This window comes from Loxodonta africana, chromosome 4, assembly GCF_030014295.1.
Source record: "Loxodonta africana isolate mLoxAfr1 chromosome 4, mLoxAfr1.hap2, whole genome shotgun sequence".
Taxonomy (NCBI): domain Eukaryota; kingdom Metazoa; phylum Chordata; class Mammalia; order Proboscidea; family Elephantidae; genus Loxodonta; species Loxodonta africana.
Window position 1 is genome coordinate 92,206,295 of NC_087345.1, and position 24,109 is coordinate 92,230,403.

Consider the following 24,109-nt stretch of genomic DNA (forward strand, 5'->3'; position numbering starts at 1 on the left):
TTCTTAACTACTAAGCCACCGGGGTTCCTGCTGTAAGGGAGATCTCATAATTTTAGGGTCAATGCTAAGGATGGAAGGGGGCTGCAGAGATGCTCTTGGGTCCCCAAGAAGCAGTCTCCCCGCTTCTTGATCTGATCCACCACCACTACCACTTCATGGGCTGCACCTGTGGCATGAAGCTGTGTGGAGGGCTGTGCCCTCACTTACCCTGGGATGCCAGAGCATATTGTAGAGATGGCAGAGAGGCTTGGAGCAGCTGTCAACCTGCTTTGCCATGCTCTAGGTGGGTGGGTGCACAGCCTCAAGATCAGAGGCCCTGTTGCAGCCTGGAGAGGGGGCTTGGAACACATCTGGGGTATTTCTACCCAAACCCAGGTCTAGATGACCATGGAAGTAGTGCCCCTGCCTTCAGCATTTTCCTAAAACACAGCAGATTTGGTCAGTGCCTTCAGTTCCCCACTGCCCAGCAGCTTTTGGCACCTCTATCCTTTTTTTTTTTTTTTTATCCTTAGCTCAGTGTGAGGGGAAATCCTCTGTTGGCCTCAGTTTCCAAGCCTGTGCTGATAGATTCATAACACACCATCATTGGGGTGTGGCACCTGCTCGATAATTACCATTTTCCCAGCTCTGGGAGTTAAGGAGATGAAAGCGGCCTGAGAGTGCCAGACTGTTATTAAGGTGAATTATCATTGCTGTTATTACTGATTTCTAAAAACCCAACAGCCACTGAAAAGAGCCCAGTCAGGTGCAGCTTCCTGAACCTTATGCTGGTCCTTGAGATCTGGGAGTTCTCCAGTAATCACTGAACTTTTTAAATTCTTTATAATTTTGAAAAGAAAGAAGACCCTATTCTGCTGTTCCTGCTATTGTCTGCAGGGCTTGGGTGGTGGGTGCTGCCTGGGGCGTTGGTCTGCAGTTTTTCTCACCCTTGTGATGTTTAGTCTGAAACTATCCCTGCCTGTAGTCCGTCTGAGTGGGGGACTGATGAGGTTTTTCCTGGACAGGGCAGTGAGAGGTGCTGGAACTCCTGGAGTGTGGCCCTGGGGCTCTCAGTAACTTCACTCCCCAGGGGCTGATTCACCTCAACCCCAGCTGGGTTGCTGTGGGGGCTGTAATTGGCCCTTTTGTGTGAAGCTCTGTTGAGACACCCCCAGAACCTACCTGCAGCAACTCCAGGAGTCACATACACCATCCTACCCCCCCCTGCCCCAGACTCTCCTCTTGCCCACCCTTCCACCTCTGCTTCTGCCCTTGGCCAGACCTTGACCCCCTTCCCAGGGATCTAGAAGGAACCCAGGTATTACCCAGGGGAAAGTGGCCCTGACCAACTTCTGGGCTTAGGAGAGCCTTTCCTAGCCCAGGGAGAGATTTCTGGGAAGAAAAGGAGTAAATCATTGGTGTCCCTGGTCAGAGTCTCAACACTTACCTGGCCAGATCTTGTCCCCGCTCCCTCATCCCAGGGACCTGGTCATTACTTCCCTGATGCAGGGTAAAAGTGGACGAGACTGAGAACCATGAATGGCCACAGCTGGGAGGGGCTTTAGAAATCAACTAATTGAGTGGTTTGATTCCTTCTGACATTTTCTAAAGTTTTTTCACTTGAAAACACTTTCATATGGTTCAAAAATCAAAATGATATAAAGACATACATTGAGAAATCTCACTCCCACTTCCATCCCCTTCTCCATCAGATAAGCACTTATTAGTTTGTTACATATCGTTACAGTTTCTTTACACAGATACAAGCAAATACAAATATATATTATTTTTTCGCTTTACCCAAATGTGTACCGTCTTCTTCTGACACCTCGCCCTATCGGCAATAGCTGGGTGTGTGTGGCTTTCTCCCACCACCTCTGTCAGGCTTTTGGCCTTTACCACCCGCCCCAGGGTCCCCAAGTTGACCCCAGGCCATGAGCAGGGTTCATCCACTTTCTTACACTGAACGTCATTCAGATACCAGGGGTTAGGCCAAGACCAGCCTGAGGAATTCGCAAGCTTCGGCCAGCCCATTCATTCAGCCAACAGATACTTTAGAACTTACTATGTGTGAAGCACTGTGCTGGACTCTGGGATACAGTGGTGATCATGGGGGAACTGGGAGGGCATGTGCCCAGCTCTCTTGGGCCTGCAAGTGTAGCTCGATAGCCCACAGTTATAAAATTACAGCTGTGATAAGAGCTGCAGAGAAAGGACATGTGTCGTAAGAGCAAATAATCAGAGGACCTGCCCCTTCTTGGTGTGCATGTGTGCACGCGCGTGTTGTGGGGAGGCACGTGGCGAGGCACATGGCATGGTGCTGGGGAGCGGGAGTCTGGGGCCAGGGCTGCAGATGGAAAGCTAAGTTTCTCAACTTGACTTTAGCGGCTTCTCTTCCTCCTCCCCAAGTCTGTGGGATATCCTGGGCTCCTTGAGCCTTGTGTCAAAGACAAGAGGCCCCCTTCTCTGCCAGATGATGCTGATAATGCCTTCTTCCCTACCTCCACCCCATCTCCTGTTTCCCTAGCTCTGGGGCTTCACGCTCCTGAAGCTGGAGCCTTGCTTTTCCCTGTAGACTGAGGGGAAATTGGGGGGTGTTTGCTTCTCACTTCCTCTGTAGACAGCACCTCACTTCCTGTCCTTGGGGCTAGAAGAAGGCTAAAGTTCTTGGCTCTGCCTGTGCCTTCCTCTCTCCCCCACTGCTTCCCTAGGAAGCCTGCAGGCCCTAAAGGGTTTCTCCCTAAAGATCCTGCTGAGCACCTCTCCCCCACCCCACACCCCACACTATGGGACCTGTCTTGTCTCTTCTAGACGTGATCTCATCCATCTCATCTATTTCTTGCAGGGAGAGAGAAGCCAGAAAGAGCTCACCCCATTTTGCAGATAAAAAAAACCAAGGCCCAGAGGGGTTCTAGGCTTCACCTAGACTCATGCAGCACGGCTGAGCCAGAAGGGGAATCTGAAAAGCCTGACCCCCATTTGTGGCCACATACAAGAGCAGAGCCCAGCGGGGGCTTGAGGGAAAATCAGAGCTGCTTTCTCCTCCCAGAGCAGGGCTGGCAGTTTAGGAAATCATCTCTAGGCTCTGGCTGGATAGAGCTCCCTGGGTCAGCACTGGAGCTGCATAGAAGGTGCTTAGCTGGCCACAGCCTGTTCCCTTTGAAGAAAGAAGCCAGGAGATGAAGGTTGGGAGAGTGGGCATTGGGAGCTGGGTATGGGGGACTGGGAGGGTGTGTGCCCAGCTCTCCTGGGCCTGCAGGTGCATCTTGATAGCCCACAGGCTATGCTGCCTCCTAGGCCCCTTTTGTCCCTGATTGAGAGCAGGTAGCTTGCATTCCAGGGGTTGGCTCTGCTATAGTCTCCACCATCACCTCCCAGAGCCTCTCTGCCTTGGTTCCTCCTGTGGGACCCAGGGCATGCCTCTGGTTACACCAGGATGTTGTAAAGATGCTGGCTTTCTTATTCGACCAGGAGGCAGGAGAGCGTTGGTTACTGGCATGGGCCGGGGGAGCAGGAAACTCACCTTCAGATGCCCTTGGATCCAGCTACACTGACTCATTCTGTTTCCATATACACCCAGAGAGTTTTCCACCTCACTTTTGTTTACACTTCTCCTGCCTGGGATGACCTCCTTCCCTTTCCCATGTATCTAAACCCTGTTATTGTTTGTTGTTATCAGTTGCCATCAAGTCGATTCCGACTTATGGTGACCCTATGTGTTTCAGAGTAGAACTGCTCCGTAGGGTTTTCAAGGCTGTGACATTCCAGAAGCAGATCGCCAGGCCTGTCCCAAAGCACCTTTGGGTGGGTTCAAACTGCCAACCTTACAGCTGGTCGTTGAGTGCTTACCCGGTTGCGCCACCCAGGAGTCTAAACCCTGCCCATCTTTAAAGGCTCAGTTCACATGATGCCTCCAACTTTGAAAACTGTTCCAGCTCCAGCTTAATATTTCTCTCCTGATTTTTTACGTGCTCCAAAAGACTTCTCTTGTGGAAATTACTTCATAGTGACTATTTACCTGCATGTTTTATGTCCCTTACTAGACTGAAAACTTTAAGAAGTCAGAGAAGAGTTGACCTACCTTTGAATTGCCCCCAACACACCTAGCATTGTGCCTCATACTGAAATATCTCATACTGAAATATCTCATACAGAAATATCTGTAGAATGAATAGGTTAGTCCCATTTGTCAGAGGGAGTCACCGAGGCCTGGGAGTGGGTTGGGAGCTTCAAAAATGTCATATCAATGTCAGGGATAAATCTGGATATGTCTCTCATTCACTCCTTAGTATGGTTTGTCATGTGGATCTTCAGAGCCATTTGGGTGGGGAATAGTTGGAGGCCTTTTGGGGAACCTGATGAGTCCCTTGTATATTTTTACGTGTTCCTTCTTCCTGCTTCTATTCCTGATGGTGTGAAAAATCACCAATCCTTGTGTGGGGGAGCGGTCCGTTGGCAGGAGTGCTGCACTGGCAGAGGGCAAGGGGGGAGTGCAGAAATACAGGCAGGGCCCCTTGGCAGGGCGTTCCCTTCTAGCAGAAGACAGGAAGCCCCTCCTCCTCACAGGGGACTATTAGAGAACAGGATGCACTGCTTTTTGAAATCCTGAGCCTGCAGGAGGTGGTTTAAGAAGAGAGATCAGTGTGGGCTGCATTAGTCCAGGAAGGCTTTTTATAAAAATGGCTCAGGGCTTCCAGGGTTGCACTGAGGGCTTTGCCTTTCCCAAGAGCCGTGGTAGGTCATGGGAAGATTTGAAGCGGGAAACTCACAATCAGATTCGTAGTTTTAGAAGATAGCTCTGATAGGACACCTTGGAAAAGTGGCTGGGCAGGGAAAATGCAAGGTAAGTCTTAGAGTATCTTATGGTGCCAGAAAGTTAAAAAGTGCTAAGAAATGAAAACAAAAAGTTATGTTTAAAGGACATTGGAGCCAACCTGAAAGAACCCGAATGGCCGAAGCTGGAATTTGAATTACAAAGTAAGTGGATTATAGAACCCAAAGAATAAAATAAATATCCGTGATATAAATGTATGATTAGATAAATGAATGAAGGGACAACTCTTCCTTTAGAAAAGGAAAATTTATGAAATTAGAAAAAGTTGCAATTTAATAAATGTCAAAGGAATGCAGAAAATCAAACATTACCATTAGAACACCACAGTAATTAGTGCTGCAGGCAAGATCCACAGAGGAATGTTCAAATTAATGGACAAAAATTTAAGAAGAAACATGATATTTATATAGTCTCAAAATATTGCACTCCCCCTGCCCAGTAGTTATTGATTGCAAAAGGGAAATAGTAACTTTATAGCGGAGAAAACTGGCAGATACCACCTTAAGCTAGTGGTCAGGGTTAACATCACCAGTAGTGAGACATATCAACATTATATACCTCTGATATTGACATTATGTACCTCTGATATGATGCACTGAAAAAGGCACATGGCCTCTGTGGTATTTGTCCCCCAAATCTATAACCCCAATCTAACCTGAGAAAACATCAGACAAACCCAAATTGAGGGTCATTTTTCACATACCCGACCAGTTCCCTTCAAAAACATCCAGGTTGTGATTAATAAGGAAAAGACATCCAGGTTGTGATTAATAAGGAAAAGACTGAGAACTGTAGGAGACTAAACAGACATGGTGACTAAATACAGTGTGGATCCTGGGTTGGATCTTGGAACAGAAAAACAACAGTAGTGGGAAAATGGTAAAATCTGAATAAAATTTGTGGTTCCATTTAAAGAAGAATTGTTCTGCTAAAGAAGGGTAAGGACCAGTGAGAAGAGTGTGCTACCATGTCTGTTTAAAAAAAAAAGTATATATAAGATGAGGTTGTGTGTGGAAAGTAACACATTGCCATTGCTGTCAAGTTGATTCTGACTCAAGGCAACCCCATGTGTTTCAGAGTAGAACTTGGACATAGGGTTTTCAATGACTGTAATCTTACAGAAGTAGATTGCCAGGCCTTTCTTCCATGGCATCGCTGGGTAGATTTGAACTACCAACCTTTCACTTAGTAGTTGATCACAAACCACATGGAAATAGAAGTGGAAGATAGGAGTGAAAAGTCATCCAGGAAGAAGTGAGCACTATCAAGAAAGTGAAGAGACAACACACAGAGTGGGAGAAGATGTTTGCAAATCATGTATCTGATAAGGAACTTGTATCCAGAATATATAAAGAACTTTTACAACTCAATAAAAAGCAACCCAATTTAAAAATGGGCAAAGAATCTGAATAGCCATTTTTCTAAGGGAGATATGCAAATGGCTCATAAGCACAGGAAAAGATAGTCAACATCATTAGTCATCAGGGAAATGTAAATCAAAACTACAATGAGATACCACTTCACACCCTCTAGGATGGCTAGAATCAAAAAGATAATAATAAGTGTTAGGAATTTAAGAAATCTGGACCCTCATACACTGCTGGTGAGAATGTAATATAGTGTAGCGGCTTTGGAAAACAGTCTGGCAGTTCCTCAAACAATTAAACATAGAGTTATCACATAACCTAGCGTTTCCACTGCTGTGTATATACCCCAAGAGAAATGAAAACATGTCCACACAAAAGCTTGTACGTGAACGTTTATAGCAACATCATTCAGAATAGCCAAAAGGTGGAAACGGGGACGGATTACCCAATAAGCAAGGTATGCATGGGTTTATTTGTGCTTACTTACCCATCTGTAGTGCACAGTTTCACCTGTTTTTGAAACCCATGGGAAATTGTTCACTACAGATTAGTAAGTAAACAGAAGTAAACCTGTGTGTGCCTGGCTTAATGTAAGCCCATTAGTATCTTGGAGCCCTGGTGGTGCAGTGGCTTAAGAGCTCGGCTGCTAACCAAAAGGTCGGTTGGCGGTTTGAATCCACCAGCCACTCCTTGGAAACCCTATGGGGCAGTTCTACTCTGTCCTATAGGGTCGCCAGGAGTCAGAATCGACTCCATGGCAACGAGTTTGTTTTGGTTCATACCTTGCTTACAGGTTAATCCGCCACTGGGTGGAAACACACCAAGTATCTATCAACAGACAAATAAAATGTGGTATTACAATGGAATATTATTTGTCTTTAAAAAGGAATGAAGTGCTGATACATGCCACAACACAGATGAGCCTTGAAAACTATGCAGAGTGAAAGGCACCGATCACAAAAGAGTGCATATTATATGATTCCATTTATATGAGATGTCCAGAACAAGGAAATCTATAGAGACAGAAAATAGATTAGTAGTTAACCTAGGGCAGGGGGGTTAGAGGGTGATAGCTAAAGAGTGTGAGGTTTCTTTTTGGGGTGGTGAAAATGTTTTAAAATTGGCTGGGGTGATGGTTGCACATATCTGTGAATGTACTGAAAAACCTTTGAACTGTACACTTTAAATGGGTGATTTGTATCGTATGCAAACTATCTCAGTGTTGTTAGTTGCTGTCGAGTCCATTCCGACTCATAGCTGTGACCTTTTGGAAGCAGATTGCCAGGCTTTACTTCCAAGGCACTTCTGGGTGGGCTTGAACTGTCACCCTTTCAGTTAGTAGTCCAGTGCTTAACCATTTGTGCCACTCAGGATAAAGCTGTTAAAAAAAAAAAAAAAATTTGTCCAGGAGGCAGCGGTCACCAGAGGTACTCGTACCTGAGAAGGCATAGTGGGATAAGGATTGAAAAATACTATTTCAGTTTAGCAATGTGAAGGTTACTGCTAAAGTTGGAACTGGTTGAAGAAGGAGTGACAAGTGAAGGTGGCTTTTTGGGGAAGTTTGGCAGTGTTTGGAGGGGCAGTATCTGGAGGAATGACAAGGGAGGATTGTTTTTAAGATGAGAGACACCTGAGCAGTTTTCAAGGTTGATGGGAAAGATCCCTTCAGGAGGGAGATACTAAAGACACAGATGAGGAGGGTCTGGGGCACACATGAAAGGACCTTCCTAAGCTGGGATTAGGGCAGCCCCTCTGCTGAAATAGGAGGTGGGGGAGGAGGCAGGGAAGATTCTGACTCCAACAGAGAGATTGTGGCAGGTTTGACAGAGTTTCCCTCTGCTGGCTTTATTCCTCTGGGTAAGCAGGAGGTGAGGTGGTGGGCTGGAAGTTTGAGCAGAGGCGACGGGGTATAAAACAGTCATTGCAGAGGATGAGAGAGCAACTCTAACCATTGGTGGGATAGCCAGGCAGTTCTGACGATCTGGCTGAGTTGGTTTTCCTTTGATGGAGGAATGAGTGTCAAGTCTTGTCTCTTCCCCACCCCCTAGAATCTATGGAAAGAAACATTGACATAGAACGTTCAAATCAAGTAATCCCAGGAATCTTGTAGAACTGCTCTGTCCAGTACAGCTAGCTACATATAAAAAACCAAAAAACTAAGCCCGTTGCTGTCAAATAGATTCCGACCCATAGCTAACCTATAGGACAGAGTAGAACTGCCCCATAGAGTTTCCAAGGAGCACCTGGTGGATTCGAGCTGCCAGCCTTTTGGTTAGCAGCCGTAGCACTTAACCACTACACCACCAGGCTTTCCTAGCTACAGATAGCTATGTAAAATTAAATTTTAAATAATTTAAATTAAATAAAAAATTTACTTCCTCGGTTGGACTAGCCAGATTTCAAGTGCTTAGTAGCCTTTTTTTTTTTTTTTTTTAGTAGCCTTATGTGGCTAGTGGCCACCATATTGGACAGCACATAGTGGAATAGCTTCATCATCACAGACATTTCTGCTGCACAGCACTGTTCTAGAAAAGCAGTTCTCTTTGGTCTGAGGCCCCTTTTACAAAGAGCTTTTGCTTATATGGGTTACACCCACTGACATTTACTGTAGTATAAATGAGAACTGAGAGTTTTAAACATTGATTTAATTAATTCATTTAAAAATAACATAATCATTGTATGTTAACATATTTTATTAAAAACAATTATATTTTCCAAAACAAAAAAAAATTAGTGAAAAGGGTGGCATTGGTCTTCATTTTTGCAAATCTTACTTACTGTCTGGCTTAATAGAGAGGGAGCTGTTTTCTCCTATCTACTTCTGTAATCATTCTGTTGGGATATCATACATCATGTCATTTCTGGAAATACCACACTGTACACTTATGAAAGAATGAGAGTTTAAAAGACATGTACAGTAATGTCTTTGTAGTATTGTGAAAATACTTTTGAACTTGTGGGCCCCCAGGGTCTCCAGACCACACGTTGAGAACTACTGCTCTAGAACTAAGGAGCCCTGGTAACACAGTAGTTAAAGTGTTCAGTTGCTAACAGAAAGGTTGGCAGTTCAAATCCACCAGCTGCTATGTGGGAGAAAGGTATGGCAGTCTGCTTCCAGAAAGATTTACAGCCTTGGAAACCCTATGGGGCAGTTCTGTTCTGTCCTATAGGGTTGCTGTGAGTCGGGATTGAATCAGCAGTAGTGGGTTTGGTTTGGGGTTGTTTTTGGGCTCTAGAACAACATCTACTTGGCATGAAGGACCCTGAGAGAGTGATTTGCCTAAAGTCACACCACCAGTAAGTTGCACAGTGGGACTTGATTCTTAAGCCTTCTGCCTTCTGGACTATTGCTTTTTCCAGTACCTGTGCTGGGCTAGGATGGGCCAGGCTGGGCTTTTAGGAGTGAGACCTAGGCTGCTTGACTGCAGAGCCCCTGGTGTGTTGGCCCTATAAATAAACCCATTGTGTGGTAGCCCCTTCCCTCTCCCCACCCTCAACAGCTGCTATTTTTGTTATGGGTTATGCCTTGGAGAGAGGGAACATGAAGGAGCTGGGGGAGGGGAGATAAGAGATGTTGAAATCTGGAAGCCTTTTGGGTTCACTCCACGACCCCCCAGCCTGGAAGGTCAGGAGACTGATCCTAGTGTTGATTTGAAAGAACCCACACTATGGTTAAGTAGAGGCCCTTGGCTTGCCTGTGGAGAGGAAGTTGGAGGGGTGATACAGGGGATCCCTTCCCTAAGGACAAATGTCTCTCAGAAGGGCTATTGTGTCTCTGGTGCCAGTTGTCAGGAGAAGGGAAGGAAACTCTTGTCTGCTGCTCTTTCCCTGAGGGTGGGGGAGACCTCTTGGAATTCTTAGGACTAAAAGATGCTTTGGGCCAGGGATTGAGGTGCCCACTTTCAGGCCAAGGTTACCCTTGGGAGCCAGACCTCAGTCCTTGTACCCCACCCCACATCCCGTGGCAGTCCAGGACTGATCTTGGCTGAAAGGGAGTGTTTGCCGTGGGTCCAGAAGTTGCTGTTTACAAGTGGAGTCTGTTTTGGGTGTGATGGGCTGAGACTGGTAAAAGAGATTCCAGAAGGCAGCTGGGGGAGGCTAGGGGAGGGGGAAACTGTTAGTGTTATGGATGATTCTGTTACTAAAGTGAGATTCTCATTTCTGCCTTCCCACAGCTGCCCACCCCTCCCCCCTCATGGTTCCTGGCTTCTCTCCCTAGAGGACTCTGGGGGGAACAGCTGGTGAGTGAGGGGCTCATCAGGAGCCAGAAAGCCTTGCCAAAGTGGCGAGGGCGGGGGTTGGGAGACAGGCTTGCTGCCACCTCTCTGGCCCTGTCTGCTGTCTGTCCCCACAGCCCTCACCCCTTCCTCCCAGGCCTTGACTCTGAGTTCAGGGAAGGGCCTTGCCTGTGCCCTGGCTGGAGAGGGAGTGGGACCCACAGGCCCTGCTCCCATGCGGTCTGACTGAAATCCAGGACAGTCAAATCTCTTGTGAGATCCCTGTCTTCTCCTGGTTTTGAAGGAGAAGGGAGTGCTAATACCCCAAGTGGCTGACTAGGCTGAGGAGATAGTGGTCTTTCAGATTTCAGCAATTGGGTTCAATCACCCACATCCCCAGGTTACCCAGAGACTCGTAAGTGGCAGTTTCCCCCTTCCGCGTGTCCTGGATACTCACCAACTGCCCCCCATCCCCTCAACTGAAGGCTGGGCCAAAGAGGGCTCTGCTCTTCCTCCCTTCCTCCCTCATCCCTCCCCTCGCACTGAGGTCACCTCCCTCTGAATCAGGCCTTTGTCAGGGGAGGGGCCGCCCATTGGCAGTTCTGGCGGGAGAAGCCTCCAGTTCAAGTTAGAGCTCCCACCCCTGTAGCTCCATCCCTCTCCAGTCTGGAGTGCATCATGTGTTTTAGACCCAAAATTTGGGCTGTGTCGTGGGACCACCGGAGGAATGTTTGAAACCAGGGTCATCCCGAAAAACCCAAGCCTGGGTTTTCCTGGGGGCCCCAGGTCGTCAGAGCACAGAGGCTGTGAGTAGAAGGAGTTATGGGGCCTGAGGGAGGAGAAGGAGGGCACCTGTCCCTTGGGGAGGGGAACCCCACTGACCCCCAGCAGAGAGTGATACTGGGGTGCTGACTCGGTTATTTTCATAAGATTGAGGCAGAAAACCCAGACTCAGACGGCCCAAATTCCTGATTAGGCTCAGATTGGGAAGTGGAAGTGGTAGTATCTCTCCAGATCTTGATTCCCTAGAGGAGGGTAAAGAAGCAGGAAGTTTTCTTTTTACCATAAAAACCTTGAACCAAACTCTGGTCCGGCTCAGAGCCATGTGCTCCTCCCTACTGCCAAGTTTAAATGCAGGCCTCTTCCCTGTGACTTCTCCATAATCTGGGCAGACTGCTGCCTTCCCTCTGCTGTGATAGCCCTGGAGATACAGAGAAGGCCCCCTCTGTCCTGGGTGGGCCCACACCTCCTGGCTGTGAGGGCAAAAAGCTGTTCCCACAAAGTGGGTCTGAGTCACACAGCCTTCCTTCAGCCAACATTTCCTGCGCCTGCTAGGCCTAGCCAGAGTATACAAGACACGTGTGAAAGCACTGTTGCCCTTGGGCTTAAGCCCAAGGTGTCCCCCAATTTGCAAGGGGACTTGGGCCCCCCGCCCTAGGATCCACAGAGGCTCAGATCTAGGCCCCAGGTCTGCTGAGCACAGAGGTTGTGAGTAGGAGTTGTGGGTCCTAAGGGAAGAGGAGGGCACCTGGCCCCTGGGGAGGGGGGCCCCAATGACCCCAGCAGGGAGAGACACTGGGGAGCTGACCTGGGTTTCCCCATGAAATTGAGGCAGAAAACCCTGACTCAGGAGACCCAAATTCCTAATTAGCCTCAGAGTAGAGGTTGGCTTTATGGAGGGTGTTGGGTCTTTACCCTCCTCAGCACAGCCAGTCCTTCATAATCTGGGCCTTGCTCCTAACCTGAATTTTTTTTTTTAAGGAAAAGCTTTTCTCCTAAACCACTCCTGCCTTTTGTTTGATTTTTGTTTTTGTGTGAAAAACACAAAAACTTGGGCTTTCTGAAACTAGCTTTATTTTTATCCTTTTCTGGTCCTTTGATGCTGCCCTACTCAACCCATTCCTTTCCTTCACTTTTTCTTGCCCTCCCCAGTCTTGCCCCTCCACCCTACCCTAAACCCTCTCTTCCCAGACCATTTCAATCAGAGAAATCAATGGTGAGGCGATTGAGGGAAAAGCTGGTGATAAATGGCTGGGGACCATGCAAGCTGGGGCCTCATGGAGCAGTGGATGTTTGCTGGCTGGGGTGAGGGAATGATGATCTGGAGACTGGAGTTATAGGGTGAGTGTGGAATGAGTTGAACAGTGGGTAGCCCCTACCACTTTTTTCCCCTGAGGCCTTTTTTGGTTTTAATCCCTATTTGTGTATGGGGAAAGAGGATATTTCCTGAATTATTTTCATTTTTTTCCAAGCCTATACATTTCTAAATAAATCAAACATGATAATGTTTTGAGAAAACTAAGTTATATATGATACATTTTTATGGTATTAAAATAACAAAGGACTTTGGATTGTTAAAGAGTGTTAAAAATAAGTATTACAGATTTTCCTTCTAAATATTTTCAGGAGCCCGCTTTCCCACTGTCGTACACATAGACACACTCAGAAGGAAGTATTTTCCTCTTCTACTGCTTACTACCCTGCCCCCAAAACATCCAGCCACAAAAGTTGTGTGTTAGATATATTTACAACACTGACAAAAAAAAAAAAAAAGGAGTAGCTGCTAGGACTTCTTCAGTACAACCAAAAACCTCATGGGATTTGATTTCTTGGTTTGGAGGTTTAGGGTTACGGTTTCATAGGGCATCCCAGTTAATTGGCCTAATAACATGTTTAGTGCCTCTGTTCTACCTCCTAGTTTGATGGATAGTGCCTGGGGTCTTAAAAGCTTACAAGCAGCTATCCAAGGCACAACAATTGGTCTCTACTTGCCTGGAACAACAGAGGAAGAAGGCGAGTCAGGAATAGGAGGAGGATATGGAATGTGTGGCTGATTGCTTCCTTTGCCATGAGACCAGAACTAAATGGTGCCTAGCTACCATTACTGAACATTTTGCTCAACGATTCCGTAGAAGAATCCTGATCAAAAAGGGAGTAAATGTAGAACAGACTTTCAAATTCTCATGGACTCCAGACTTCCTGGAGCCATGAAGGTTGGATGAACCCCTGAAACTATTGCCCTGAAATAATCTTTAAACTTTGAACCAAAAATATCCCCTGAGAAACTAGCACAACTTGTGCAAGACAAGGTCATGAAAGTTCCATAGGCGCATCCAAACTCCCTGGGGGATGGAATTGCTGGGATGGGGGCTGTGTGTTCCATGGTCTCGGGAACGTCTAGCTCAATTGGCATAACATAGTTTATGAAGAAAATGTTCTACATTCTACCTTGGTGAGTAGCATCTGGGGTCTTAAAAGCCTATGAGTGGCCATCTAAGATACTCCACTGGTCTCACTCCTTCTGGAACAAGGGAGAATGAAGAACACTAAAGACACAAGGGAAAGATTGGTCCAAAGGAATAATGGACCGTAACTGCCACGGCCTCCACCAGACTGAGTCCAGTACAACTAGGTGGTGCCTGGCTACCACCGCTGACTCCTCTAACAGGGATCACAATAGACGGTCCAAGACAGAGCTGGAGAAAAATGTAGAACAAAATTTTTAACCCACAAAGAAATGACCAGACTTACTGGCCTAACAGAGACTGGAGAAACCCCGAGAGTATGGCCCCCTGACACTCTTTTAGCTCAGTAACAAAGTCACTCCTGAGGCTTACCCTTAAGCCAAAGATTAGGCAGGCCCATTAAACAAAAAGAGACTAAAGGGGCACACCAGCCTTGGAACAAGGACTAGATGGCAAGAGGGGACAGGAAAACTGGTAATAAGGAACCCAAGGTTGAGAAGGGAGGGTGTTGACTTGTTGTGGGGTTGTTAACCAATGTCATAAAACAATATGTGTACTAACTGTTTAATGAGAAGCTAGTTTGTTCTGTAAACCTTCATCTAAGTATAATTTTTAAAAAATTAATAACAAAAATATCCCCTGAAGTCTTCTTAAAACCAACCAATAGTTGAACTAGTAAAAAATATCTGCCTTGAGCATTATGCTCTCTTAAGAACTCTCTGTGGATCAAATTCATAACAGCAACTCCAAAAATGAGATAGGAGTCTTGGGGGGCAGTGAATTAATGTTTTGAGGGGAGGTACAACTCAGAAAAGGAGGGTAAGAATAGTTGCACAACTGGAAGAATGTAATCAGTGTCATTAAATGGTACACATAGAAACTGTTGAATTGGTGTATGTTTTGCTATGTATATTCTCAACAGCAATAAAATTATATTTAAAAAAAAAATGACAATCCGACCACTTTCTTTGTCTATGGTATCAGGCTGAGAAGAGTGAAAGCTGAGCTGGCCCTGGGGCTGGAGGGCTGGCAGGGAGTGGGCTGGGGAGGAGGAGGCCACGGAGGGAAGGGAGGATCAGGATAGTGCTTTCAGAGACCTCCAGGCATCCATAGAGCCGAAACTCCAGGGCGAGGGGACTGGGACTCAGTCAGCCTGTGTGAACAGATGGGGTAGGCAGCAGGCTCCAGGGCAACCCCAGGGCTTTGCACTGTATTCATGTCATGTTGGGATGTGATTATATGAAGGCCTCCAATTACTGAGTCTAGGGGCGCTCTACATACACTCTACACGCGTTATCTCATTTACTCCTGCAACAACCCTCTGGGCTAAGTATTCTAAAATACACATTCGGCACTATAAATTTTTCACTAAGCACTGCTTTTGCTGCATCCCACAAGTTTTGGTAAGTTTTATTTTCATTTTCATTTGGTTCAAAATATGCTTTAATTTCTGTTGAGACTTCTTCTTTGACCCAGGTGTTAATTAGAAGTGTGTTGTTTAATCTCAAGTATTTAGGGATTTTCTAGCTCTCTTTCTGATATTGATTCCTAGTTTAATTCCAGCGTGGTCTGAGAGCATACTTTGCATGATTTCTCTTAAATTTGCCAAGGTGTGTTTCATAGCCTGGGATAAGGATTCTTATCGCCATTTTACAGGTGAAGAAACAGATTCAGAGAGGCTCAGTAAGTTGCCCAGATCAACTGTAGAGTCAGGATTCTAACCTGGAGCTGTCCAGTGCAAAGGCGAGAGAGAAGTCCATGCCAGGCGCTGCCTACAGAGAGCGCCAAGGCTGTAAGGAGCTCACAGGATGTAAGGAATTTGTAGCATACCGGTTATGTGTACAGAAAGGCCATGTGGTGCAGGGAGAGGAAGAAAACCCGGGAACTGTCCGGTGAGCTCTTTACAGCCCTCCCTTGCAAGGTTGTTAGGAGAATTAAATGTGATGATGCATGAGAAAGTGCCAACACACTGCTTGACACACAGGATATACTCAGTATATGCAAGTGTAACTTCCTGTTCCACATCTAAAATACAGGTGGTGATAATAGCATTTAACTCTCTTGTGGTTGGGAGGATTAAAGACAACAATGCCTATTTGTGGAAGGGCCACAAAGCCCGCATGTTGCTGTTCGTTCGCATCCATCATCTGAGTACTCCTGGCCAAGCGCTGGGGGCCTTTGCACTGGCTGTTTCCTCTGCCTGGAATGCATTTCTCAATCCAGGATACCGTCCAGACTTCACTCAGGTCTCTGCTTAACTGTCACCTCTTCAGTGCCTTACCCGGCATTGTATGTCCATGGTTTACCTGGATAGTGTCCGTCTTCCCAATAGAATGGAAGCTTCATAAAGGCAGAACTTTGTCCTCTTTCCCTCTGTGTCCCAGTGCCTGGCCAGCAGCAGGAAGAGCTCAACACATGTTTGTGGAATGCGTAACTGAAATAATCTCCCTGCGTTTTTCCACAGGCGAGGTGACCATTCTGGCTGCAAGAGCGAGTGTACCCGCCTGGTGAGGAGACAGAGAGGTGAGGGGCTTTGGGGCCTGCACACAGATGATGGGGATCCAAGAAGGAGGACGGAGGTGTGGAGAAGCACGCCCTGTGCCCCGCTGTGGAGAGTAGCAGTGGTGTCACTAGGGTTGGTGTCACCCCTTCCCCAGTGAACCCCCTCCCATACCAGACCATAGAGAATCCTTAGTAATGTTTTTTGTAGTAATGTTACTTGTAAATTGTGATTCCCGTATATCACTCCTCCTTTTCCTTTAATTACTACTGCATCATCAAAAAAGTTATTGATACAGGTTCGCAAATACTAATTACCACAGTAGCTAAAACACCAGAAAATTTGACAAAATCAGCGACCATAAAAATACCAGCAGCAATGAAAACAACAGTGCGTGCTTGTGGTGTGTGCAGGTGAAACCACGTGATTGGAAGCATCATTGTAATTGGGTAATAATGACAGCTCTAACCAAATACATTAGAAGGTTCAAAAAATAAGTTAGCATAGAGTTTTAGCCTTGTGGGTATACTGACACATGCAAGCTGGGCTTATGGAAAATGTTTTGTTACAACTAACTATAGGCATATCTTTATAGACAGTCATTTTGGTGTCACCCCCTGTCACAGTGTCATCCAGTTCAGCTCGCATCCCCTGCACCCCCCTAGTGATGCCACTGTGGAGTAGGGAGTGTTCAGTGCCTTTGTCGGTGAGCTGCTGAGGGACCCCTTTTCCTTGGTCCCAAAGCTCTAATCCTCTTACTTTTCGAACCTTCAGATGCACTCCGGTCAGAGCTGTCACTGCTACCTAATTACAGTGACACATGGTTTCATCTGCACATGTTACGTGGATGTGCTGTTGTTTTCATTTACGCCAGTGTTTTTATAGTTGCTGATTTAGCCAAATTTTCTGATATTTTAGCCTCAATGGGGCAGGGAGGGGAGTAGTCAGTGGTGGATTAGGAACTTCCTCCCTTTTACAGAAAGGAGGGTTTCCCACCTCCTGGCGACCTCCACAGTGTTTGTGTAGAAGAAGGAAATCTGCATTTGTCTCTAGCAGAGAAATCGAACCTCAGATTCAAGGGCAAGATGAAGACTAACCAGATTACACCACTAATAACTAAGGCATCAGTTTGGTACATGTGAGGGGGACTTCACATAGTGAGATGCAGGTCAGAACCCTGTGAGTGTGGTGGTTAGTCTCTCAAACTAGTCTGTCTAGTCATCAGTCTGTCTCTACACTCCTACCAGATATCACACCAGGAGCTGTGAGTGTGGGCAGTGGAGTGCATACAATGTCTCTGTCCCCAGAGCTGACACTCTGGTCGGGGAGACTGTTGCAGAACCAAGTAGGGGAGGCACCTACACCAGACTTGGAGGAGGAGCCCTGAAGACTGACTGGAGCTAGCCCAGTGGAAAGGGAAGGGTCAGAAGACCCCCGCAGAGGGAACGGCATGCACAAAGAGGCCGGTTCTGGTTGGAAGGGGCCTTCATTCCCCCCGGGGGTGGGGGCACCTGGAACAGCTGGAGCTGGAAAGGAGTAGCTTTAGAGGCATGCAGGCCACCTCCTACTGTATCCAGAGGGAGATGGAGGCCCAGGGAGCACAAGGGCCTTAACCCTAAGTTACATAGCCAGTGAGTGCCAGAGCCAGGACCAGAACTCAGGTCACTAGTTTCCAGCCCTAGATCTCTTCTCCACATATTCCCAGGAAATATCAACACCGCCTTTGTAGACTGGTTTTCAAAGTGCTTTCCCATCGATGATCATGTTTGACTCTCACAAAGACTCTGTGAGGAAGGAAGAATTCTACCCATTTCTCACAGTTAGGAAACTGAGGCTCAGTTTGACCAAGTGAATGAAAGAGCAAGTTTCCATGTGTTCACCCAGCTCATAGTAGGCACAGCCAGGCAGAGCCTTTCCGCTACAAGCCAGGGTTATCCACACAGTACCTAAAATGTGTCCCTGCCCTGGACAGATGAGCCCACTGAGCATCAGGACAAAACCCTAGTTGCTTTACCTGTTAAATTAGTTTCAAGAATTTTAAAAACTGTTTTATTGTTACTGTTATGAGTAATAATAGCCTCATGTTTAAAATTTTTTTTTATAACTTCTTCAATTCACTTTCGCAGGCCTGATCTTTGTTTGCAGCCACTGAGTAAGATTAAGTGATGTTGTTAGTTTACAGATGGAAAGACTGGGACATAGACGTTTTAACTGACTTGGTAGCTGGAGGTCAATCCCAGCTGAGAATTCAGGTCTCTCCTCTCCTAGCCCAGTGTCTATGATCTGTGGTCAGACATGAACAAGTGTACCAAACCAGTTGCCATGGAGTCAACTCCAACTCATGGCGACCCCATGTATATCAGAGTAAAATTGTGCTGCATGGGGTTTTCAGTGGCTTTTTTTTTTTCTGGAAGTAGATTGCCAGGCCTTTCTTCCGAGGTGCCTGTGGGTAGACACCAACTTCCAGCCTCTCAGTTAGCAGCCAAGTGTGTTAACCGTTTGCACCACGCAGGGACTCTGTGTACAAGTGTAGGGTTTGTAAGACAATGGTCTCTGTTCTTGAGATGAGAAGAGCGTCTGTGTCCCATGGCAAGGAGAGTCGCAGCCCAACACTGAGTTGTTACAGTGTATGTGGCATACAGGTCACACTGATCTAAACTCTGAGAATACTGACAAGTTTCATCTTTGTCCCCTGCCTCCTCCACTACCTCCTCCTCGTGCCCTGGAGTAGCCTGCCCGGGCTTCTCTCACTTGCTCTGGGACCTGATGTCGGAGACCATGGACCAGCCAGCCAGGGGACCTGGAAACCCAAGGCTAGGAGAGGGCGGAGAGGGCGGCATGGAGCCAGGCACCTGTGAAGAGCTTCTGCAACGACTGCGGGAGCTAGAGGTAGGGCATGGGGCAGGGTGGGACACTGCCCTGGGGGAGGCAGCTGCCCTTTCCTTTGAGGTTTGTTTGGGTTGTTGTGGGTGCAGTGGGCCTTCCTCGCAGCCCCCTTTGCCAGCTGGAGCAGAGCTGACATTTAGTTAGCAGAGCTTCTCTGAGAAGTCCTTTTCTTGCCCTCAGTGCTCCAGCCCAGGGGCCGGCTCAGGATCAAGAGGCATGCACAAGGGTGGTGATGCCCTAGACCCCGATTGGCTCGCATCTTTACCCTCTTCTCCCCACTTTCCTGCCCCTGCTGGCTCTCTGGCGGGGGTCACAGATGCCACGGGAGGAAAGGGTTGGGTGACTCGGGGCTCAGGAATGGAGGGCCAGAGGACAGATCCTCACACCAGGCCCTTTACCCACTGTATTCTCAAGACACTGCCCTACCCACTCCAGCCCTCTCTACCCACTGTTCAGGGAAATAAGGGTTGGTTACCCTTGGCACCTCCCATCTCAGTTCCTCCTGGAGTCCCTCCAGCCTCCCAGGCTTCACTCAGGGTTTACAGAAAACCAGCTTGCCTGGACTCTGCCATCTTGATGCCCGTTGCCCATCTGTGCTGCCTACCCATGTGAGAATCCAGCCAGAGCTAAAAGCTGGGGCAGGGCTGTAGCTAGTGGACTCCTTGTCTCCCCTTCCCCAAAGGAAGTTGTCTGGGGAAAGAATGATCCCAAAGCCGCCTTTTTACCCTCTTCCTCCCTCCCTCCTACAGGCAGAGAACTCCGCACTTGCCCAGGCCAATGAGAATCAGCGGGAGACTTATGAGCGCTGTCTAGATGAGGTCTGTGGGGTCTGTAATGGGGCTGGTGCTGGTGGAGGGGCACAGCTGGTCTGCTCCAGGCAGAGGCCAGGCCAGCTGACAGCTCTGCCTTGGGCTTTCTGTCCCCAGGTTGCCAACCATGTGGTGCAGGCACTGCTGAACCAGAAGGTGAGCGGCCACAGCACACATTGTCGTCTTCAAGCCAAGATGCCCTGGGGAGAGGGCGAGGTCCTTCCTGGGGCCCTGAGCCGCTCAGCTAAGCCTTGGATAGAGGCTAGAGGAGAGGGTATGGTGGAGAGGAAATATTGCCTCCCTTCTCTGCCTTGGGCAGGTCCGTACTGTTCTACCTGGAGGCAGGAATGGGACTAGGTAAGGCCAGGTCTCTTTAAGCTATGGCAGCTTTGATTGGGGCTTGAATCCTTCCCTTACCCTGGCCCCAGCTGGTTTCACCAGGTTGTAAAGACCCTGAAAGCAAGGATGATGCTGCAAGCATAAGATGGCATCTAAATATTTAGTAAGTACTGTGAATAACTTCTTGACATATGGACACTTTGACCGGCAGACCTTCCTTTGCCCTAATGGGCCCTTCTTTGTTGAGTGGTTTCTAAGAGGCAGGAGATTGTTTTCAGGGAGGGGAAAGGTACCAAGGGGGTGAGATATACCTCCACCAGGAGTGGTATATTTAGGGAATTCACCATCTCCAGAAGATGCTGTAACTACAAATAGGCAGGCTCACTACTTCATAGAAGGAGGGTGGGGAGGAGGGCAGACACAGCAGGAATCTTGGGGCCTCGAGGCAGAGCCCATGCCTGCTACTCTGGTAAGGACTGTGCTCATACTCCCGTCACTCTCCCTGTCATCCTCTCTGCCTCTCCCTGTTCTGGGTGGGGCAGGACCTGAGGGAGGAATGCATCAAGCTGAAGAAGAGAGTGTTTGACCTGGAGCGGCAGAACCAGATGCTGAGTGCCCTGTTTCAGCAGAAACTCCAGCTAACAACAGGCTCCCTTCCTCAGGTGGGCATATGCAGTTTTCTTTCCCTCCTCCTCACCTCCCAGCCCCACCATTATCATCATCCTCTTCCCACAAGCACCTGCAGAAGAAGGCCATTAGCCACCCCTCATCCATTTGGGGGGCTATGGCCGTCAGGGAAGACTGGCCTAGCCTGCTAGATTTCAGCCTTAGGAGGGGCAAAAGCTGCCTGAGTCCTCTCAAGCTTAGCTGTCTCCCCACCCAGAGGATGGCATCCGTTCTTGTTGACAGAGAAGGTCATGCTTGTTCCTATGTGGGCAGATGGGTGGAGGCTGGAAATGCAATTACTTCAAGCTCCCAAAGGGCCCTTCTGGCCACTGACGTTGCTGCTTCTTGGCCAGGGGCATAAGGGTGGGCCAAGTGTAAGGCAGCCCAGTGTTTGTTGTCACAGAGAGGTCAGGACACTATAACTCTGTGTGCATGGTTGCGTATACCTGCCCACGGGCACACAGGCTTTTTGCAGACACTGGTCTCTGCTTCTAGCCTGGATACCTTCCTGACCTGGGAAAAGCAGGAGGCTACTGGGAATGATTCCTGGGCCGAGTCCAGGTGTCACCTGGGTTTACTCTGTCAAGAACCCCCCAAGGATAGGGTGAGACATGGGGGTTGGGGGGACCAGGAGCAGCTCCAAGTACTTGAGATAAACAACTGGTTCTCTCTGTAACAAGAAAAAAGTCACCTCCTCTGCATGTGTGTGTCTGTCTGACTGACTGCAAAACCCCTCCATTCACTGGGAAGCCCTGGGCCCCTCACAGTAAAAGCCGCTTATCACCTTAGACTTTCTTGAGCCCCTTTCACCAGGCCAGCACAGAGCTGGGTCTGAATCAGCAGCAATGACTTTGCAGCTTTCCTAGACCCAGGTTTACCTGCTGCCAGGTTCACCCTGGAATCCCCAGAGGCCCATCCCACGCCACCCCTCGGCCAAGCTCACCATCCATGCCCTTCTCTAGGACTGATGATAACAGAGGTGTAGATAACCCTTAACTCATTTGTGTTTTTCTTAAATCAATCCTGGGACCTCTTGGGGTTTTGGGAAATGGATTTAGCTTCCCCAGAGGTAACATGACATAATGGAAAGAGCTTGAACTTTGGCCTCAGATAAACTTGGATTGTATCCCTGACTTAGCTACTTCTTAGCCATATGACCTTGGGTACATTATTTAACCTGATGAACCACACTTTTCTCCTTATAAATGGGAATACAAATACCTATATTACAGGTTGTCTTGAGGATTAAATGAGATAACCTATAGTGCTTGGTACGTAGTAGATAGTTAATAAATGACAGCTATTTTTCATTATTAATGTTATGCCCAATGTGCTCTTAGTTAAGTTGGAAACTCCGATGGCGTAGCGATTAAGTGCTATGGCTGCGAACCAAAAAAGTCAGCAGTTTGAATCCACCAGGTGCTCCTTGGACACTGTATGGGGTGGTTCTACTCTATCCTATAGGGTCACTATGAGTTGTAATCAACTCCACAGCAATGGTTTTTTTTTTTTTTTTTTTTGAGGATGGAAGCCCCACTGAGCAAATGCTAATTGGATTCTTATTGTGAGCAGTGCCTTTGAAAACCTGGATGGAATTGGACTGAATCTCAAGGCCCTGTCTAAGGGCTGTGGCCTGTGCAGGGTGACTGTAACCCTGGAGGCTGGGGCTGCCAGGAGCTAAGACAGGTCTGCAGATAGCCAAGCTACAAAGCAGAGTGTGATAAGTACTGCCCAATCGTCCAGGGAAGGGTTCGGGAAGCCTCCTTTAAAAAGGTGACATTGGACCTGGGCCTTGAAGGAGAAAAAATTTTTAAAAGTTGGGGAGAATGGACTCCTGGGAGGAATAGCATCAGCAGAGCTCCGAGGGCAGAAAAGCTTAGGGAGCAGCAAGCTCTTCTGCTTGGCTGGAGCAAAGGATGCATGAAGGGAAAGAGAAATCAAACGAGAAGAACCAGTGGGGTCAGGAATGCCAGCGCAGTTCAGACTGGTTTCCGTGGGCAGTGGGTGGGCGTGGGCACTACGATGCTTTTGGCTGCCATGTACACAGGAGAGTGAAGGGACCACCGACCCAGGTCAGGGAGACTGGTTGAGGTGCTTAGCAGCATCCACACCAGAGGCAAGAGGGTCTGGGCTGAAGGGGCAGACTGCAGAGGGACAGAGTGGGGAGAGAGCCACTGCCAAGACAGGCTTTAATGGCTGTGGGGAATGAGGGAGAGGGAAGAGTTAAAGCTGACTCATCTCTAGCCAAGACGCCTGGGAGAAGGAAATTATATTCTCAGGGACTGAGAGAGAAGGGGCCTATGATTAAACACTACCTCGGTAATCCTCAGAGTAGATGTTTCACATGAGACCAGTGGGGAGAGACAGAAATGATAACTCCCTGCTATCTCTCTGGCTCTTTTCCAGAACTTGGCAGCAAATGCCTGTTCTGTTAGTTGCAGCCACCCTGTGACCCTAGAATCACAGTGATCAGAACAGGAAGGGCCTTCGTATTGTTTTTGGGTGCCATCAAGTTAATTCTGACTCATATTGACCCCGTGTGACAGAGTAGAACTGCCCCATAGGGTTTTCTTGGCGGTAATCTTTACAGAAGCAGATTGTCAGGTCTTTATTCTATAGAGCTGCTGGGGAGGTTCAAACCGCCAACCTTTCAGTCAGCAGCTGACCGCTTGACTCTTGTGCCACCAGGGTTGCTTGCCTTCTCATTAGCCCCATGTAATAGAGAGAGAAGTGCCACAGCCAGCAGAGCAGTCTTGCAATTGAGGTGGGCACCCAGGGTTGGACCTGCCCACTGCCTACTGCCCCCCAGGCCCAGGGGCACTTCTCTTTGTCCAAAGCCCCCTGATTGGTCCCACTGTCCTGCCACGTGGGCCTTGCACTATCTTTAAATCTACCTGTGCCATGGTCTCCTGCGGCTCCTCTTATGAGTTGGTGGGAACAGCAGCAAGAGCCACGTCTTGAGCCAGAAAAGTCCCTGAAGGATAGACATGGATAGGAAGGCCTGGCTCAGTCAGGGAGCGGAGCACTGGGACCAGACAGCAGCTGTGCTAACACTGCCTCCCACTCTGCAGATCCCGCTCACCCCACTCCAGCCGCCGTTGGAGCCACCAGCCTCCCTCTCCTTGAGCTCCACTAAGGGACCAGCCACCTCACTGCCTGTGGGGCGCTGTGCTGGGCAGAGAGAGGTAGGAGGACGGGGCGCAGTGGTCTGTGGCTTCACCAGCTAGGGGCTAGTAGGTCTGTACTCATTGCAGTTTCCTAACGAGT

The 24,109-nt window shown here is 48.1% G+C and overlaps 1 protein-coding gene across 6 annotated transcripts in view; it reads left to right on the forward strand.

Moving 5' to 3' along the window:
• The window catches only part of NCKAP5L (NCK associated protein 5 like), a 58,160-nt gene that overhangs the window by 26,505 nt on the left and 7,546 nt on the right, over positions 1-24,109 (forward strand). For 3 of the 6 annotated variants that reach the window (XR_010321858.1, XM_010596478.3, XM_010596467.3), the window contains exons 2-7: positions 16,107-16,165; positions 18,874-19,031; positions 19,778-19,846; positions 19,955-19,993; positions 20,719-20,838; positions 23,914-24,027. Coding sequence is in view for 5 of the 6 variants with exons in the window: in XM_010596478.3 (XP_010594780.2) it covers positions 18,909-19,031; positions 19,778-19,846; positions 19,955-19,993; positions 20,719-20,838; positions 23,914-24,027 (465 nt within the window). In the remaining variant the exon portion in view is untranslated. Of the gene's footprint in view, positions 1-8,636; positions 12,519-16,106; positions 16,278-18,873; positions 19,032-19,777; positions 19,847-19,954; positions 19,994-20,718; positions 20,839-23,913; positions 24,028-24,109 lie in introns of those variants that run through there. The other 3 variants (XM_010596472.3, XM_003405769.4, XM_064284252.1) reach the window with 3 other exon arrangements.